At 47.5% G+C, this 19,341-nt stretch overlaps 1 protein-coding gene across 5 annotated transcripts in view; it reads left to right on the top strand.

Moving 5' to 3' along the window:
• SOX5 (SRY-box transcription factor 5) overlaps positions 1-19,341 on the top strand; it is a 370,162-nt gene that overhangs the window by 69,034 nt on the left and 281,787 nt on the right. For all 5 annotated transcript variants that reach the window (XM_069762812.1, XM_069762814.1, XM_069762813.1 and 2 more), the window contains one exon: positions 9,271-9,481. In XM_069762812.1, coding sequence (XP_069618913.1) covers positions 9,271-9,481 — 211 coding nt within the window. The remainder of the gene's footprint in view (positions 1-9,270; positions 9,482-19,341) is intronic.

Genomic DNA, 19,341 nt, shown 5'->3' with positions numbered 1-19,341 from the left:
CCTATGGTCAAGAATATAACTACTATAATACTGCTCCTGTGTACAAGAATATAACTACTATAATACTGCCCCCTATGTACAAGAATATAACTACTATAATACTGCTCCTATGTACAAGAATATAACTACTATAATTCTGCCCCTATATACAAGAATATAATTACTATAATACTGTCCCTATGTACAAGAATATAACTACTATAATACTGCCCCTATGTACAAGAATATTACTACTATAATACTGCTCCATATGTACAGGAATATAACTACTATAATACTGCTCCTATGTACAACAATATAACTACTATAATACTGCTCCTATGTACAAGAATATAACTACTATAATACTGCTCCTATGTACAAGAATATAACTACTATAATACTGCCCCTATGTACAAGAATATAACTACTATAATACTGCTCCTATATACAAGAATATAACTACTATAATACTGCTCCTATGTACAAGAATATAACTACTATAATACTGCCCCTATGTACAAGAATATAACTACTATAATTCTGCCCCTATGTACAAGAATATAACTACTATAATACTACCCCTATGTACAAGAATATAACTACTATAATACTACCCCTATGTACAAGAATATAACTACTATAATACTGCTCCTGTGTACAAGAATATAACTACTATAATACTGCTCCTGTGTACAAGAATATAACTACTATAATACTGCCCCATATGTACAAGAATATAACTACTATAATACTGCTCCTGTGTACAAGAATATAACTACTATAATACTGCTCCTGTGTACAAGAATATAATTACTATAATACTGCCCCCTATGTACAGGAATATAACTACTATAATTCTGCCCCCTATGTACAAGAATATAACTACTATAATACTGCCCCTATGTACAAGAATATAATTACTATAATACTGCTCCTATGTACAAGAATATAATTACTATAATACTGCCCCTATGTACAAGAATATAACTACTATAATACTGCCTCCTATGTATAAGAATATGACTACTATAATACTGCCTCTATATACAAGAATATAACTACTATAATACTGCCACTATGTACAAGAATATAACTACTATAATACTGCTCCTGTGTACAAGAATATAACTACTATAATACTGCTCCTATGTACAAGAATATAATTACTATAATACTGCTCCTATGTACAAGAATATAACTACTATAATACTGCTCCTATGTACAATAATATAACTACTATAATACTGCCCCTATGTGCAAGAATATAACTACTATAATACTGCCTCTATATACAAGAATATAACTACTATAATACTGCTCCTATGTACAAGAATATAACTACTATAATACTGCCCCTATGTACAAGAATATAACTACTATAATACTGCTCCTATGTACAAGAATATAACTACTATAATACTGCCCCTATGTACAAGAATATAACTACTATAATACTGCCTCCTATGTATAAGAATATGACTACTATAATACTGCCTCTATATACAAGAATATAACTACTATAATACTGCCCCTATGTACAGGAATATAACTACTATAATTCTGCCCCCTATGTACAAGAATATAACTACTATAATACTGTCCCTATGTACAAGAATATAACTACTATAATACTGCCCCTCTGTACAAGAATATAACTACTATAATACTGTCCCTATGTACAAGAATATAACTACTATAATACTGCTCCTATGTACAAGAATATAACTACTATAATACTGCTCCTATGTACAAGAATATAATTACTATAATACTGTCCCTATGTGCAAGAATATAACTACTATAATACTGCCCCTATATACAAGAATATAATTACTATAATACTGTCCCTATGTGCAAGAATATAACTACTATAATACTGCTCCTATGTACAAGAATATAACTACTATAATACTGCTCCTGTGTACAAGAATATAATTACTATAATACTGCTCCTATGTACAAGAATATAACTACTATAATACTGCTCCTATGTACAAGAATATAACTACTATAATACTGCCCCTATGTACAAGAATATAACTACTATAATACTGCCCCCTATATACAAGAATATAATTACTATAATACTGTCCCTATGTACAAGAATATAACTACTATAATACTGCCCCCTATGTACAAGAATATAATTACTATAATACTGCCCCTATATACAAGAATATAATTACTATAATACTGTCCCTGTGTACAAGAATATAACTACTATAATACTGCTCCTATGTACAAGAATATAACTACTATAATACTGCTCCTATGTACAAGAATATAACTACTATAATACTGCCCCTATGTACAAGAATATAACTACTATAATACTGCTCCTATGTACAAGAATATAACTACTATAATACTGCCCCTATATACAAGAATATAATTACTATAATTCTGCTCCTATGTACAAGAATATAACTACTATAATACTGCTCCTATGTACAAGAATATAACTACTATAATACTGCTCCTATGTACAAGAATATAACTACTATAATACTGCTCCTATGTACAAGAATATAGCTACTATAATACTGCCCCTATGTACAAGAATATAATTACTATAATACTGCCCCTATATACAAGAATATAATTACTATAATTCTGCTCCTATGTACAAGAATATAACTACTATAATACCGCTCCTATGTACAAGAATATAACTACTATAATACTGCTCCTATGTACAAGATTATAACTACTACTAGATGGTGGCCTGATTCTAACACATCGGGTATTCTAGAATATGCATGTCCACGTAGTATATTGCCCAGTCACGTAGTATATTGCCCCCTAAGATAAGACACGATGTAACAGCAGAATAGTGAGTGCAGCTCTGGAGGTGACTGGAGGACATTATGTGATGTAACAGCAGAATAGTGAGTGCAGCTCTGGAGGTGACAGGAGGATAAGACTGGATGTAACAGCAGAATAGTGAGTGCAGCTCCGGAGGTGACTGGAGTTTAGTAGTGAAGTAAATGCACACTAGTAGTAAAATAAAGTTTGTGGAAAGTTCTAGTTCCCTTGGACTGTGACTTGGAAGGATGGGTATAAATGAGGACACCTCGGATTGCAGCATGGCGGCGCGGTGCGGAGCAGGAGCCCCAGGGGCCCCGTCGCAGGAGCTAATTAGAGCTTCCGCGTCTTATTTCTGCGCTCGCTGTACCGTATCTAAGTCAGCGCTTCATACCGCACAGCAGCGGCCACTGATGGAAGCTCTGCTGATGTGACCGCCATGTCCCTGACACCGTTCGGCCACCAGGACTTGTTCTTTTCTGGGTGCAGGTCCTGGGGGGATTATCGCCAGCGATACAGTGTAACAGCGATGAATGAATGTAGTGCCGCTGTTTTGGTGGCTCTTTTATCTGTGGTCACCCGGCATTTCCAGCCCCTGAGTGGCAGATTTTACCTCCATATCAGGGTGAAGTTGGGTGACGGATTTATCCTCCGCTTGTGACGGTATTCATTGTGACAGGAGAGGACGTCTGAAGGTTTCCTTTATAAGTTGGGGGGGCTCTTTAAAGAGACGCGCAGCGGCCGCTGTGTCACCCGCTCTTTCATGTGTCGCATCATCGAGCGTCTCCAGTTATAAGGAATCCGCAGCAGGAAGCTTCTTCTCTTCTCTTCGGAGGATGTTGATGATTCTGCCGCGGGTCATTGGCGATCACTGCGTCCTTCGCTTACATTACTTGCCCGGCTGAGCTATTACTCCGCTCGCCTCCAGCGCTCTTTTAATTTGGAAGAGCAAATGACTCCGTGTTGCCGCGCGTGGGGGTTACAGCCGCTAAGGAGAGGACGACTCTTAGCTGAGAAGTTGGAGAAAAGTTTGTGGGGATCATTCTCCACTGAATTCTCCATCTGGTCACCAGGGCAGCGTACGTATTAGGGCCATTGTGATCACATTTTAAGGGTCTACTCTGTTTATTCATGGTTTACATCTTTCAGCACATGCAAAAAATATATATATAGCATCCAAACACTCAGACTTCCCGGATGGCATCTGAGGATCCTCCTATTGGGGTGAGTAGAAAGCTGAGTGGTAGCCATGATGGTCAGTCTGGGAGGCCACCATGACTGGGGGGGTTCAATCTTTAGTACTAGAGTTTTCGACTTGTGGCTTTGTTACATTGTTGTTGGATACATTGTCACAACCTGTAACAGCCTGCCTGAAACCGTCACAACCTGTAACAGCCCGCCTCAATCCATCACAACCTGTAACAGCCCGCCTCAATTCATCACAACCTGTAACAGCCCGCCTGAAACCATCACAACCTGTAACAGCCCGCCTGAAACCGTCACAACCTGTAACAGCCCGCCTCAATCCATCACAACCTGTAACAGCCCGCCTCAATTCATCACAACCTGTAACAGCCCGCCTGAAACCGTCACAACCTGTAACAGCCCGCCTGAAACCGTCACAACCTGTAACAGCCCGCCTGAAACCGTCACAACCTGTAACAGCCCGCCTCAATCCATCACAACCTGTAACAGCCCGCCTCAATTCATCACAACCTGTAACAGCCCGCCTGAAACCGTAACAACCTGCAACAGCCCGCCTCAATCCATCACAACCTGTAACAGCCCACCTCAATCCATCACAACCTGTAACAGCCCGCCTCAATCCATCACAACTTGTGACAGCCCGCCTCAATCCATCACAACCTGTAACAGCCCGCCTCAATCCATCACAACCTGTAACAGCCTGCCTCAATTCATCACAACCTGTAACAGCCCGCCTGAAACCGTCACAACCTGCAACAGCCTGCCTCAAACCATCACAACCTGTAACAGCCTGCCTCAAACCATCACAACCTGTAACAGCCCGCCTCAAACCATCACAACCTGTAACAGCCCGCCTCAAACCGTCACAACCTGTAACAGCCTGCCTCAAACCGTCACAACCTGTAACAGGCCGCCTCAAACCATCACAACTTGTCACAATGATAGTATTAGTAGTAGTTATAATGGTAAGGATAGTGGTGGTGATGATGGTGGTAGTAGTTATGATGGTAGTAGCTATGATGATGGTGGTAGTGGTTCCATTAATGATGGTAGTAGCTGCTCTGTTTCTGATCCGTGCATGCGGCGCGGTTCATGGCGCTGAGGTCACCAGGTGATAGACTTGATAATGATGAAACCCGCGGACAGGTCAGGATTGTCGTGTCCTAAAGGTGCAGAGGAACCAAGTGTATTCATTGTGGCATCAAGTCCAAGAAGTCGTCGTGTCGCCAGCACCTCGCCCGGCCATTATCACCCGGCTCCACGTGGTCCTGCTGTGAAGAGGTTAGGGATAATCTTCGTATAAAGCCTTTACGATGAGACCCAAAAGTCTGCAAATCTGGGGAAACATGAAACGCGTGGGATTTATATGTCGCCGCTGTCAGCGCAGCAGATTGAGAATGCCAAGCCGATATGGAAGCGAGAGATCAATGGATTATCCGAATACTAAACGTCTTGTCGGAGGGGAGGGCGGCCGGCCCGGCGCTGCCGTGTAACGCGCTGATGTTCCTACGGTTTCAGCGTCCGCCCGACGCGCCGCCTGCCCGCGCCTGACTGGCAGGAGAAGAGGCAGATTTACATAAGGGAACTTCGGGGCTTTGTCACGGCAATTGTATGAAGTGATATACAGTGGGACTGGAGTGGAGCGTGTCCCCGGGTGGAAGGCGGCTTACGGGCTCGCACCGCGCAGATTACTGCTTTATCTTGTCATACTAAATTAACGCGGCAGCGCACGACTAAACAGGGCTGACCTCTTCATCTGGAGAAATTGCAGCCTGGAGGAGAGATGGTATTTAAGACTCTGCTTCTTGTTCCCATTCTTCCCTCTCCGCCTGATTAATATGTATGTGGGTGATTACAGGCGCTCAGGGCGGCGAGCGCGGCCGGATCATCGGAGGAGACAGCTGACGAGAGGAGGCCGAGGACCCGAATGTCACCGCTGAGGGAGCAGAGCCCAATGTGTGCCCTGAACCCCACTAATACTGACGTCACCTGCAATCCTATGTAACGCCACAGATAACACATTGATAACGCTCTGAGTACAGATAATGCAGTAGATGTCATCTGCAGTCCTATGTAATACCACTCTCCCAGGTGTTTGGGGATGTTTGCGCCCCGGATGCATTGTGAGTCCCTCCACCAGGCGTTGCGGGATGTTTGCGCCCCCAGATGCAGTTTGTGTCCCTCCACCAGGCGTTGCAGGATGTTTGCGCCCCCGGACGCAGTCACAGTGTGTGTCCCTCCACCACACATTGTGGGATGTTTGTGCCCTCGGTCGCAGTGTGTGTCCCTCCACCAGGCGTTGCAGGTTGTTTTTCGCCCTCGGATGCAGGTTGTGTCCCTCCACCAGGCGTTGCGGGATGTTTGCACCCCCAGATGCAGTTTGTGTCCCTCCACCAGGCGTTGCGGGATGTTTGCGCCCCCGGATGCAGGTTGTGTCCCTCCACCAGGCGTTGCGGGATGTTTGCGCCCCCAGATGCAGTTTGTGTCCCTCCACCAGGCGTTGCGGGATGTTTGTGCCCTCGGACGCAGTGTGTGTCCCTCCACCAGATGTTGCGGGATGTTTGCGTCCCCGGATGCAGGTTGTGTCCCTCCACCAGGCGATGCAGGATGTTTGCGCCCCCGGATGCAGGTTGTGTCCCTCCAGGCGTTGCAGGATGTTTGTGCCCCCGGACGTAGTTTGTGTCCCTCTACCAGGCGTTGTTGGATGTTTGTGCCCTCGGACGCAGTTTGTGTCCCTCCACCAGGCGTTGTGGGATGTTTGTGCCCTCGGACGCAGTGTGTGTCCCTCCACCAAACGTTGCAGGATGTTTGCGCCCCCGTATGCAGGTTGTGTCCCTCCACTAGGCACTGCGGGATGTTTGCGCCCTCGGATGCAGGTTGTGTCCCTCCACCAGGCATTGCGGGATGTTTGCGCCCCTGGACACAGTTTGTGTCCCTCCACCAGGCGTTGCGGGATGTTTGCGCCCCCGGATGCAGGTTGTGTACCTCCTCCAGGCGGTGCAGGATGTTTGCGCCCTTGCATGCAGGTTGTGTCCCTCCACCAAACGTTGCAGGATGTCTGCGCCCCTGGATGCAGGTTGTGTCCCTCCACCAGGTGTTGCGGGATGTTTTCGCCCTCAGATGCAGGTTGTGTCCCTCCACCAGGCGTTGCGGGATGTTTGCGCCCCCGGATGCAGGTTGTGTCCCTCCACCAGGCGTTGCGGGATGTTTGCGCCCCCGGATGCAGGTTGTGTCCCTCCACCAGGCGTTGCGGGATGTTTGTGCCCCCGGATGCAGGTTGTGTCCCTCCACCAGGCGTTGCGGGATGTTTGTGCCCCCGGATGCAGGTTGTGTCCCTCCACCAGGCGTTGCGGGATGTTTGCGCCCCCGGACGCAGCACTGCGCTCCAGGTTTCTTCTTCTGATCACTGTCTCCTTTCCATTAGCGCGTTGTGTTTAGCGCTCTGCAGTAAACTGCGCTGTGTTAATTGAGATTCCGCCGGCATTGATCCTTTGTGGGGTGAATGCTCCGCCGCCGTCTATGGCTCCTATATAAATCCGATGCTGAATGAGCAGGAAATCTATGAAATTAATTAGGAGAGATGGAGAGTGACTCTTGTGCGCCGGTCGTCCGCTTTGTGCGCTCGCTCTGTGTGTTACGAGAGTCTAAGTGCTCAATAGGAGCTTTTTAATTATGAGCTCCCTGTTTGATCTCGCTGCATATAATGAATGGATGCCGGCGACTTCTGTGGCAGCGTCTCCGCGCCGTGTGGCTGAATGATACCTGCCTGCTAATTCTCCCCTGATTTACATGGCAGCGTTCACGTCAATAACAGCCGCCATTGTTCTCCGCCGCCGGTGGACGCTAACGAGAGCTCTGCTCGCATTGGGCCCATTATTAGTGCGCACAAAGTGGGGGGGGGGTTGTGCCGTTTTATGGGTTGCATCAATAATCAATTTATTGATTGGCAGAAACTATTTATGAAGTGCCACCATATGGGGGGCTTGTAAGGGGCATCACCACTAATATGTAGAGGATCAGTCTGTTCTAGGCCAATCAGATTGCGCCAGTGATCTGCAGACTCCTACGTGTCCGGATCTATGGGGATCAGCGGCATTGCTCCAGATTTTCATGGAGTTCCCCTTTAAGGAATGTTTACACTTACTGAGCATTCCTAGAATGTAACAATTTGTATCAGTTCCACACATTGTAGCCCATAATACTCCCTGCACTCAGCTCTGCTCTGAGCAGCTGTTGCACCAGGTCCATGCTGGACATGTTCCCCCATAGTCATTAATAGCCCCCTTGTAGCTGCCGTTTTGCTCCTGGTAATTTCCTGGCTTGGGGTCCTGTGTCGGCTCGTGTCGTGGCTGGTGGAGGTCCGGCGGTCGCAGTGGTTGGGGGGACACCTCTCATTACGTGTTCTTATTTTTTTATTATAAGATGCATCTATGACTTTTCGCCCGGGTCTTATGGGATGAGCCCTCCGCTCCAGGTGTGCATATTTTCGGATACACGCAGCGTTCCCCGGTGATCTCGGAGAGTTCACCTGTATCCCAGCTCCCCGGCCCTCCCATCCCCCGCACACCCGCTGTCACTTTCAATTAGACATGGCTAAGTGGCACAATTACAAGGTTGCCATTTAAGATGAGCCTAATATCAGGGACACATGGTCCATTGTCAGCTGGCGCCTTCGCAATCATTAATTTAATTTAGTTTTTCGGAGATGAGCTGCCGGAATGGTGGAGATACTCGGCGGAGAGTGGGGGGTGGAATCCGAGTCCTGGACTCGTTCCACGCTATTCATTGCGGAAACACCCAGCAAATCAGCCAGATGGAGCCGCGCTGAACCTTGGGTGATCCGCGCGCCGTTCTCCAGCCGCCTTTTAATCTCGCCTCCTCTGCGCTGAATGGGAACTCGACGGCGTGAACAGTCGGCGCCGTTTCATTTTGTAGCACAATGTTCATTTCCTTATAGAAGTGATGAAATATAACGATGGTTACAAAGTAAAATGGCGCTGACGGGTCCTGATTTGTGTGTTTGGCGCCAGATCTTCCTCCATCCAGTAGGGATGAGGCCGAGCGTTTCCAGCAATGGCTGCGCCGCTGACGCACCTTCACCACCGCGACGTCCTCTAGGTTTACGCTGAACATAAATTCCACCATTTTTTATTAAATTTTTACCTTCCTTCTCCGTAGCCGGTCGCCATATTTGTGGGAGGCACTTGCATGAACTTTTGCATTTTGCTCTGTTTCCCTCTGAATCCTAACGTTCTGTCTTTCTTCTTGACCTTCCAGGATATAGACGGCAATAAGGTGGTCTCTTCATTTGCCCCTCAAAACTCAGCTACCTCACCCCTGAAGGCAGATGAAGGAGGGCGGCAGAGCGGCGAATCCTTGTCTAACACCGCTTTAGGGACCCCCGAGAGACGTAAAGGTAGCTTAGCAGATGTGGTGGACACACTGAAGCAACGGAAAATGGAAGAGCTGATCAAAAGTGAACCGGAAGGTAAGACCAACATGGCGGCTGATGATTGAGGGCTGATGATTGCTGATCTCCCATGATGCATCTTACCCAACCCTGGCTCCTCCTGGGAGGAGCTAATTGGTCACATGACTAATGTACAGGACGTTAATGCAGAGGTTGTCCTGGCGCTGCAGAGGGGAGCGCGCTTCTCCGTGTCTGGAGTTCCCCTTTAAGTCCAGTCCTCTGACTCACCAGCGCAGTTGCTGATTGTTCCGGGCGAGTTCTCTCTCTTTGTGTTGGTTCATGTAGCCGCAGGCACCTAATGCTAACGAGCCGCCATTGTGAGGAACCTGAGCAAACACGGCGGCCGTCCCGTAGTCACATTCTTGTCATAGCTGCGCTCTAATCCCCATTGTGGTGGAGTTCTGCGCCACCAGCTCCTGGCATTGTCTGCGGTGGCCGAGGTCGCGGCAGAGCTCTCGTCCGCCTCTGTGCACCTTTCTGCACAATGCGAAGTGTTGCAAGTCTTTGGCACTTTTGCTGTTGACAGCGGCGGCATTGTCTCCTGCCATAAAGCGAGATCGTGCCGGATTACATTACTGTTTACCCTCCACACAGACATGGAGCGACTTGCCGTGCGGAGGATGGGTCATCGGACTGCGAATCCGCCGTGTCGTTTCATGCACAGATCTCGTCGACGCCAGGAACGTTGTAACTTTTCTTCCACATTGGTACGTGAGCACTGCCATCGTGGGCCCGTGTGTTCAGGTCAGGTGTTGGCGCGCTTGCCACGCAGTCTGGCGCAGGTGTGCCATATAGGAAATGTCTGGTGCAGGTTAGGAATGGAGGCGAAAGCTATCGTAAAAGATGGCGGCCAAGCTCGTCAGTGTCACTCCTGAAGTGACTGCTTCCCCAATAGCGCCCCCCGGGTTGTGCACCACCTTGTATCCATCCATTATTCGACCGCCGCTCGCTGACACTTTGTATATATAGTTAAGACTGCGACTCTCACAAATGCGAGGACGGGACAAATGTCGAGGCCGCCGGCGCTATGGAGAGCGATGGACGGCGAGGAGAGGCTGAGATTTCAGGATGTGGCGGTCTCCGCATCTCAGCGTCGATTCCCGGAGACCCCATTAGCGCAGGTCAGATGGAAACATTAAAACGAATCCCGAGCCGACGCATTATCTCCTCCGCTTATGAAAATGTACAAACAAAAGATCCGCCGCGCTTTGAAAAATAAGAATGAGGCGAGAAAAAAAAGCTGCGTCCGACGCGAGACTTCACTCGCCGCTCGCCATTGTTCCATTGTCTTCCGGAGGCCATTAAAATGAACAGCGGGTTGTGCTGCAAATTTCATTAAGCCTTTGTGGGGGTCATTATACCGGAGCCATATTCATGGCGTCCCCCCTCGTCTCTCTCGCGAAAAGTGAGGAGACGTGAGATCAGGACGACGAGCGACACAAAGGGGGTCAGGCCTTAATATACCTGGGGACGGGGTTACTGCTGGCCTCAAGCTACTCTACTGGTCTCTGTTGTCAGCCACCTCACACCTGTGCCCGGGTATCATGTACATGTAGTCACAGCATACCCTCCCAGCAATGGCTGATAACAGGGAGTAATAGAGGAGCAGGGTAGACTGTAGGGGCCCCGTTCCCGGCAGCGGTGGATGATCCGCCGGCCGCACTTGTACCGGTTGCCTCTTACTTGCGGAGCAGAGACGGCTTCGTCCTGACAAGTAGATGCATCCGACTTGTAATTTGTGTAATTGTGATCGTCTCTTTCTAATCCCCTAGAAAATCTCTACAACGTCCCAGTAATCAGCCCCCGAGGACATCGCTCATTATACTGATACCCCCACTGGCCGCCATCTTTGCTCTCTGGAGGGAGGTTTTTGCCTGATTAAGTTGCCTGTTTTCTGATAACGTAATAAATGTGCTGGATATTTAGACGTCCTCTATCGTCAGTGCAACCGCGAGTTCTCACCGCCCGAGGCGAGACGTCCTCACCGCTAAACACAATGACGGCTAACGAGGGCGTAAAGCTCAGAAGTCCGGGCTACTGCACTGATACCAAGTTACATCCTGTGTTATACTCCAGAGCTGCGCTCACTATTCTGCTGGTGCAGTCACTGTGTACATACATTACTGATCCTGAGTTACCTCCTGTATTATACCCAAGAGCTGCACTCACTATTCTGCTGGTGCAGTCACTGTGTACATACATTACATTACTGATCCTGAGTTACATCCTGTATTATACCCCAGAGCTGCACTCACTATTCTGCTGGTGCAGTCACTGTGTACATACATTACACTACTGATCCTGAGTTACATCCTGTATTATACCCCAGAGCTGCACTCACTATTCTGCTGGTGCAGTCACTGTGTACATACATTACATTACTGATCCTGAATTACATCCTGTATTATACCCCAGAGCTGCACTCACTATTCTGCTGGTGCAGTCACTGTGTACATACATTACACTACTGATCCTGAGTTACATCCTGTATTATACCCCAGAGCTGCACTCACTATTCTGCTGGTGCAGTCACTGTGTACATACATTACATTACTGATCCTGAGTTACATCCTGTATTATACCCCAGAGCTGCACTCACTATTCTGCTGGTGCAGTCACTGTGTACATACATTACATTACTGATCCTGAGTTACATCCTGTATTATCCCCAGAGCTGCACTCACTATTCTGCTGGTGCAGTCACTTTGTACATACAGTGGCTTGTGACAGTATTCACCCCCTTGGCAGTTTACCTGTTTTTCTCCCTCACAACCTGGAATTTCACCATTTTTGGGGTTTTCCATCAGTTCATGACCAGAACATGCCGACACCTGTGAACATTTCTTGTTATTGTGAAGAAAACAACAAATAGCACAAAATAACTGAAACCCTCAGTGTGCATAACTATTCACCCCCTAAAGTCAGTACTGTGTGGAGCCTCCTTTTGCGGCAGTCACAGCTGCAGTCTCTTTGGATAAGTCTTGATGAGTTTTCCTCATCTCTCCACTGGGATTTTTGACCATTCCCCGAGGCAGAACTTCTCCAGCTCCTTCAGGTTAGATATTTCCTCTCGTGAGCAGCGATCTTCACATCTGACCACAGATTCTCCAGTGGATGAAGGTCTGGGCTGTGACTCGGTCCCTCCAGAACTTTTCCACCTTTCCCCTTACACCACTCAGTGTTGCCTTAGCAGTATGCTTGCGGTCATTGTCTTGTTGGAACCTCCGTCCCAGTCTCAGATCTCTGACAGACAAACAGGTTTTACTTAAGAGTATCCCTGTATTTCTCACCATCCATCTCCGATCGTTTTCCTTGGTCCTGCTGCTGAAAAACATCCCCACAGCATGATGCTGCCACCACCATGCTTCACTGTGGGGATGGTGTTCTTGGGGTGATGAGCTGTGTTGGTTTGGCATAAGACATAGCGTTTACCTTGGTGGCCAGAAAGTTCAATGTTGGTCTCCTCTGACCACAGCACCTTCCTCCATACATTTAGGAGTCTCCCACATGTCTTTTGGCAAACTCAAAATGAGTCTTACAATTTTTGTGCGTGAGTAAAGGCTTTTTTCTGCCCACTGTTCCATAATGACCCACTATGGAGTGTATGGCTTATTGTGGTCGTATGGACAGATACCCCAGTCTCTGCTTGGGAACTCTGCAGCTCCTTCAGGGTCACCTCTGGTCTCTGTGCTGCCTCCTGATTAATGCCCTCCTTGCCTGGGCTGACCGTTTTGGTGGGCGGCATGTTTCTTGTGGCACCATGTTCTTTCCGTTTGATGAAAATGATGGTGCTTCGGGGCGATCATCACAGAGAGCATTTACTTACAACCCAACCCTGACTTGTACTTCTCTACCACTTTGTCCCTGACGTGTGTGGAGATCTCCTTGGTCTACATGGTGGTGTTTTTTTATCTCCTTGGTCCTCATGGTGTTGTGTGGAGATCTCCTTAGTCTTCATGGTGTTGTGTGGAGATCTCCTTGGTCTTCATGGTGTTGTTTGGAGATCTCCTTGGTCCTCATGGTGGTGTGTGGAGAGCTCCTTAGTCCTCATGGTGTTGTGTGGAGATCTCCTTGGTCTTCATGGTGTTGTGTGGAGATCTCCTTAGTCTTCATGGTGTTGTGTGGAGATCTCCTTGGTCTACATGGTGGTGTTTGGTTATCTCCTTGGTCTTCATGGTGTTGTGTGGAGATCTCCTTGGTCTTCATGGTGTTGTGTGGAGATCTCCTTAGTCTTCATGGTGTTGTGTGGAGATCTCTTTGGTCTTCATGGTGTTGTGTGGAGATCTCCTTTGTCTCCATGGTGGTGTTTGGTTATCTCCTTGGTCTTCATGGTGTTGTGTGGAGATCTCTTTAGTCTTCATGGTGTTGTGTGGAGATCTCCTTAGTCTTCATGGTGTTGTGTGGAGATCTCCTTAGTCTTCATGGTGTTGTGTGGAGATCTCCTTAGTCTTCATGGTGTTGTGTGGAGATCTCCTTGGTCTTCATGGTGTTGTGTGGATATCTCTTTGGTCTTCATGGTGTTGTGTGGAGATCTCCTTAGTCTTCATGGTGTTGTGTGGAGATCTCCTTAGTCTTCATGGTGTTGTGTGGAGATCTCCTTGGTCTTCATGGTGTTGTGTGGAGATCTCCTTAGTCTTCATGGTGTTGTGTGGAGATCTCCTTGGTCTACATGGTGGTGTTTGGAGATCTCCTTGGCAGCTCTGGAGGTGACTGTAGGATAAGACACGATGTAACAGCAGAATAGTGAGTGCAGCTCTGGGGGTGACTGTAGGATAAGACATGATGTAACGGCAGAATAGTGACTGCAGCTCTGGAGGTTACTGGAGGATGAGACATGATGTAAAAGCAGAATAGTGAGTGCAGCTCTGGGGGTGACTGTAGGATAAGACACGATGTAACAGCAGAATAGTGAGTGCAGCTCTGGGGGTGACTGTAGGATAAGACATGATGTAAAAGCAGAATAGTGAGTGCAGCTCTGGGGGTGACTGTAGGATAAGAGACGATGTAACAGCAGAATAGTGAGTGCAGCTCTGGGGGTGACTGTAGGATAAGACATGATGTAACAGCAGAACAGTGAGTGCAGCTCTGGGGGTGACTGTAGGATAAGACACGATGTAACAGCAGAATAGTGAGTGCAGCTCTGGGGGTGACTGTAGGATAAGACATGATGTAACAGCAGAACAGCGAGTGCAGCTCTGGGGGTGACTGTAGGATAAGACACGATGTAACAGCAGAATAGTGAGTGCAGCTCTGGAGGTGAGTGGAGGCAGCAGTGACTATGTGACTTGTCGTGTCCGGCGCTGGGGATCATGTTGGTGCTTGCTAGCGGTCAGTGACCCGATGACGCTGGCTCTCGGGGTCGGTCGCTCCTGCACTTTGGTGGCAGACATGTAGCAGGCCGCTGTTACACGTGGAGAGGCACCACCTGCTCCTGAGCCTTCACCTGCTCCTGAGCCCTCTTGTTCCTGGCTTGAGAGGTTTAGGGCCCTTGTTGAATCCCAACCATCCAATCTTGGAGGATGCCGCCGCCGCCTCCGTGCCCGCTGTAGTGCTTCTTGGAGGGCTGCTGTTGGACCCCCGAGGCGCCTGTCATGATCGTGCATATTAAAATGAACGCGGCTCCTCGGGCCGCTGTGCTGTGTGATTAGCGGCGCCAAGTGCAGATCAAGACGCTCCTCTTAATTAAAAATCACCAGCTTGGGCGCATGGAGTGGGCACCCGGCCTCGTGTAATGGGTGTGCTGGTGAAGTGGGCACGACCTGCACTAGTGAGGGAAGAGCTCAAGGGTCCTGCTCCACCTGCGCCCCTGAGCCAGGACCTGACTGTGAAGGCTAATCAGGGGAACTATCTCAGGATGGAACCTGAGGTCGCTGGAAATTCTTTGCGTGGGTGAAGCTGGGCAGGAAGCGGCTGCCTGTGCCCAACCCCCCCGAGAGATGGCATAATGCCCATCATCCAGAGGACTACGGACGGTCCACAGAAGGGGCCGCACACCAGCGATTGTCCTCTGTTATCAGCCACATCAGCCAGAGGGAATGATGATTTTTTGCTTTCTGTTGTCAGTTTACCTAAGATGGATAGAAAGTGATTGTAGAAAATCAGACTACAGGCTATTACTCCCTGTTATCAGCCATTACTGGGGAGGAGACTGCAATCTATTACTCCCTGTTATCAGCCATTACTGGGGAGGAGACTACAATCTATTACTCCCTGTTATCAGCCATTACTGGGGAGGAGACTACAATCTATTACTCCCTGTTATCAGCCATTACTGGGGGAGGAGACTACAATCTATTACTCCCTGTTATCAGCCATTACTGGGGAGGAGACTACAGGCTATTACTCCCTGTTATCAGCCATTACTGGGGAGGAGACTACAGTCTATTACTCCCTGTTATCAGCCATTACTGGGGGAGGAGACTACAATCTATTACTCCCTGTTATCAGCCATTACTGGGGGAGGAGACTACAGTCTATTACTCCCTGTTATCAGCCATTACTGGGGGAGGAGACTACAATCTATTACTCCCTGTTATCAGCCATTACTGGGGGAGGAGACTACAATCTATTACTCCCTGTTATCAGCCATTACTGGGGGGAGACTACAATCTATTACTCCCTGTTATCAGCCATTACTGGGGGAGGAGACTACAATCTATTACTCCCTGTTATCAGCCATTACTGGGGAGGAGACTACAATCTATTACTCCCTGTTATCAGCCATTACTGGGGAGGAGACTACAATCTATTACTCCCTGTTATCAGCCATTACTGGGGAGGAGACTACAATCTATTACTCCCTGTTATCAGCCATTACTGGGGAGGAGACTACAATCTATTACTCCCTGTTATCAGCCATTACTGGGGAGGAGACTACAGTCTATTACTCCCTGTTATCAGCCATTACTGGGGAGGAGACTACAGTCTATTACTCCCTGTTATCAGCCATTACTGGGGGAGGAGACTACAGTCTATTACTCCCTGTTATCAGCCATTACTGGGGGAGGAGACTGCAATCTATTACTCCCTGTTATCAGCCATTACTGGGGGAGGAGACTACAATCTATTACTCCCTGTTATCAGCCATTACTGGGGAGGAGACTACAGTCTATTACTCCCTGTTATCAGCCATTACTGGGGGAGGAGACTACAATCTATTACTCCCTGTTATCAGCCATTACTGGGGAGGAGACTACAATCTATTACTCCCTGTTATCAGCCATTACTGGGGAGGAGACTGCAATCTATTACTCCCTGTTATCAGCCATTACTGGGGGAGGAGACTACAATCTATTACTCCCTGTTATCAGCCATTACTGGGGGAGGAGACTACAATCTATTACTCCTGTTATCAGCCATTACTGGGGGGGAGACTACAATCTATTACTCCCTGTTATCAGCCATTACTGGGGGAGGAGACTACAATCTATTACTCCCTGTTATCAGCCATTACTGGGGGAGGAGACTACAATCTATTACTCCCTGTTATCAGCCATTACTGGGGGGAGACTACAATCTATTACTCCCTGTTATCAGCCATTACTGGGGGAGGAGACTACAATCTATTACTCCCTGTTATCAGCCATTACTGGGGGAGGAGACTACAATCTATTACTCCCTGTTATCAGCCATTACTGGGGAGACTACAATCTATTACTCCCTGTTATCAGCCATTACTGGGGAGGAGACTACAATCTATTACTCCCTGTTATCAGCCATTACTGGGGAGGAGACTACAATCTATTACTCCTGTTATCAGCCATTACTGGGGAGGAGACTACAATCTATTACTCCCTGTTATCAGCCATTACTGGGGAGGAGACTACAATCTATTACTCCCTGTTATCAGCCATTACTGGAGGAGGAGACTACAATCTATTACTCCCTGTTATCAGCCATTACTGGGGGAGGAGACTACAATCTATTACTCCCTGTTATCAGCCATTACTGGGGAGGAGACTACAGTCTATTACTCCCTGTTATCAGCCATTACTGGGGAGGAGACTACAATCTATTACTCCCTGTTATCAGCCATTACTGGGGAGGAGACTACAATCTATTACTCCCTGTTATCAGCCATTACTGGGGAGGAGACTACAATCTATTACTCCCTGTTATCAGCCATTACTGGGGGAGGAGACTACAATCTATTACTCCCTGTTATCAGCCATTACTGGGGAGGAGACTACAATCTATTACTCCCTGTTATCAGCCATTACTGGGGAGGAGACTACAATCTATTACTCCCTGTTATCAGCCATTACTGGGGAGGAGACTACAATCTATTACTCCCTGTTATCAGCCATTACTGGGGAGGAGACTACAATCTATTACTCCCTGTTATCAGCCATTACTGGGGGAGGAGACTACAATCTATTACTCCCTGTTATCAGCCATTACTGGGGAGGAGACTACAATCTATTACTCCCTGTTATCAGCCATTACTGGGGAGGAGACTACAATCTATTACTCCCTGTTATCAGCCATTACTGGGGAGGAGACTACAATCTATTACTCCCTGTTATCAGCCATTACTGGGGGAGGAGACTACAATCTATTACTCCCTGTTATCAGCCATTACTGGGGAGGAGACTACAATCTATTACTCCCTGTTATCAGCCATTACTGGGGAGGAGACTACAGTCTATTACTCCCTGTTATCAGCCATTACTGGGGAGGAGACTACAATCTATTACTCCCTGTTATCAGCCATTACTGGGGGAGGAGACTACAATCTATTACTCCCTGTTATCAGCCATTACTGGGGGAGGAGACTACAATCTATTACTCCTGTTATCAGCCATTACTGGGGGAGGAGACTACAATCTATTACTCCCTGTTATCAGCCATTACTGGGGAGGAGACTACAGTCTATTACTCCCTGTTATCAGCCATTACTGGGGAGGAGACTACAGTCTATTACTCCCTGTTATCAGCCATTACTGGGGGAGGAGACTACAATCTATTACTCCTGTTATCAGCCATTACTGGGGGAGGAGACTACAATCTATTACTCCCTGTTATCAGCCATTACTGGGGGAGGAGACTACAATCTATTACTCCCTGTTATCAGCCATTACTGGGGGAGGAGACTACAATCTATTACTCCCTGTTATCAGCCATTACTGGGGAGGAGACTACAGTCTATTACTCCCTGTTATCAGCCATTACTGGGGAGGAGACTACAGTCTATTACTCCCTGTTATCAGCCATTACTGGGGAGGAGACTACAATCTATTACTCCCTGTTATCAGCCATTACTGGGGAGGAGACTACAGTCTATTACTCCCTGTTATCAGCCATTACTGGGGAGGAGACTACAGTCTATTACTCCCTGTTATCAGCCATTACTGGGGAGGAGACTACAGTCTATTACTCCCTGTTATCAGCCATTACTGGGGAGGAGACTACAGTCTATTACTCCCTGTTATCAGCCATTACTGGGGGAGGAGACTACAATCTATTACTCCCTGTTATCAGCCATTACTGGGGAGGAGACTACAATCTATTACTCCCTGTTATCAGCCATTACTGGGGGAGGAGACTACAATCTATTACTCCCTGTTATCAGCCATTACTGGGGGAGGAGACTACAATCTATTACTCCCTGTTATCAGCCATTACTGGGGGAGACTACAATCTATTACTCCCTGTTATCAGCCATTACTGGGGGAGGAGACTACAATCTATTACTCCCTGTTATCAGCCATTACTGGGGAGGAGACTACAGTCTATTACTCCCTGTTATCAGCCATTACTGGGGAGGAGACTACAGTCTATTACTCCCTGTTATCAGCCATTACTGGGGAGGAGACTACAGTCTATTACTCCCTGTTATCAGCCATTACTGGGGGAGGAGACTACAATCTATTACTCCC

Source organism: Ranitomeya imitator, chromosome 4 (genome assembly GCF_032444005.1).
Source record: "Ranitomeya imitator isolate aRanImi1 chromosome 4, aRanImi1.pri, whole genome shotgun sequence".
Taxonomy (NCBI): domain Eukaryota; kingdom Metazoa; phylum Chordata; class Amphibia; order Anura; family Dendrobatidae; genus Ranitomeya; species Ranitomeya imitator.
Note: the sequence above shows the minus strand (reverse complement) of the source record. Positions and strands in the feature narration are given on the sequence as shown.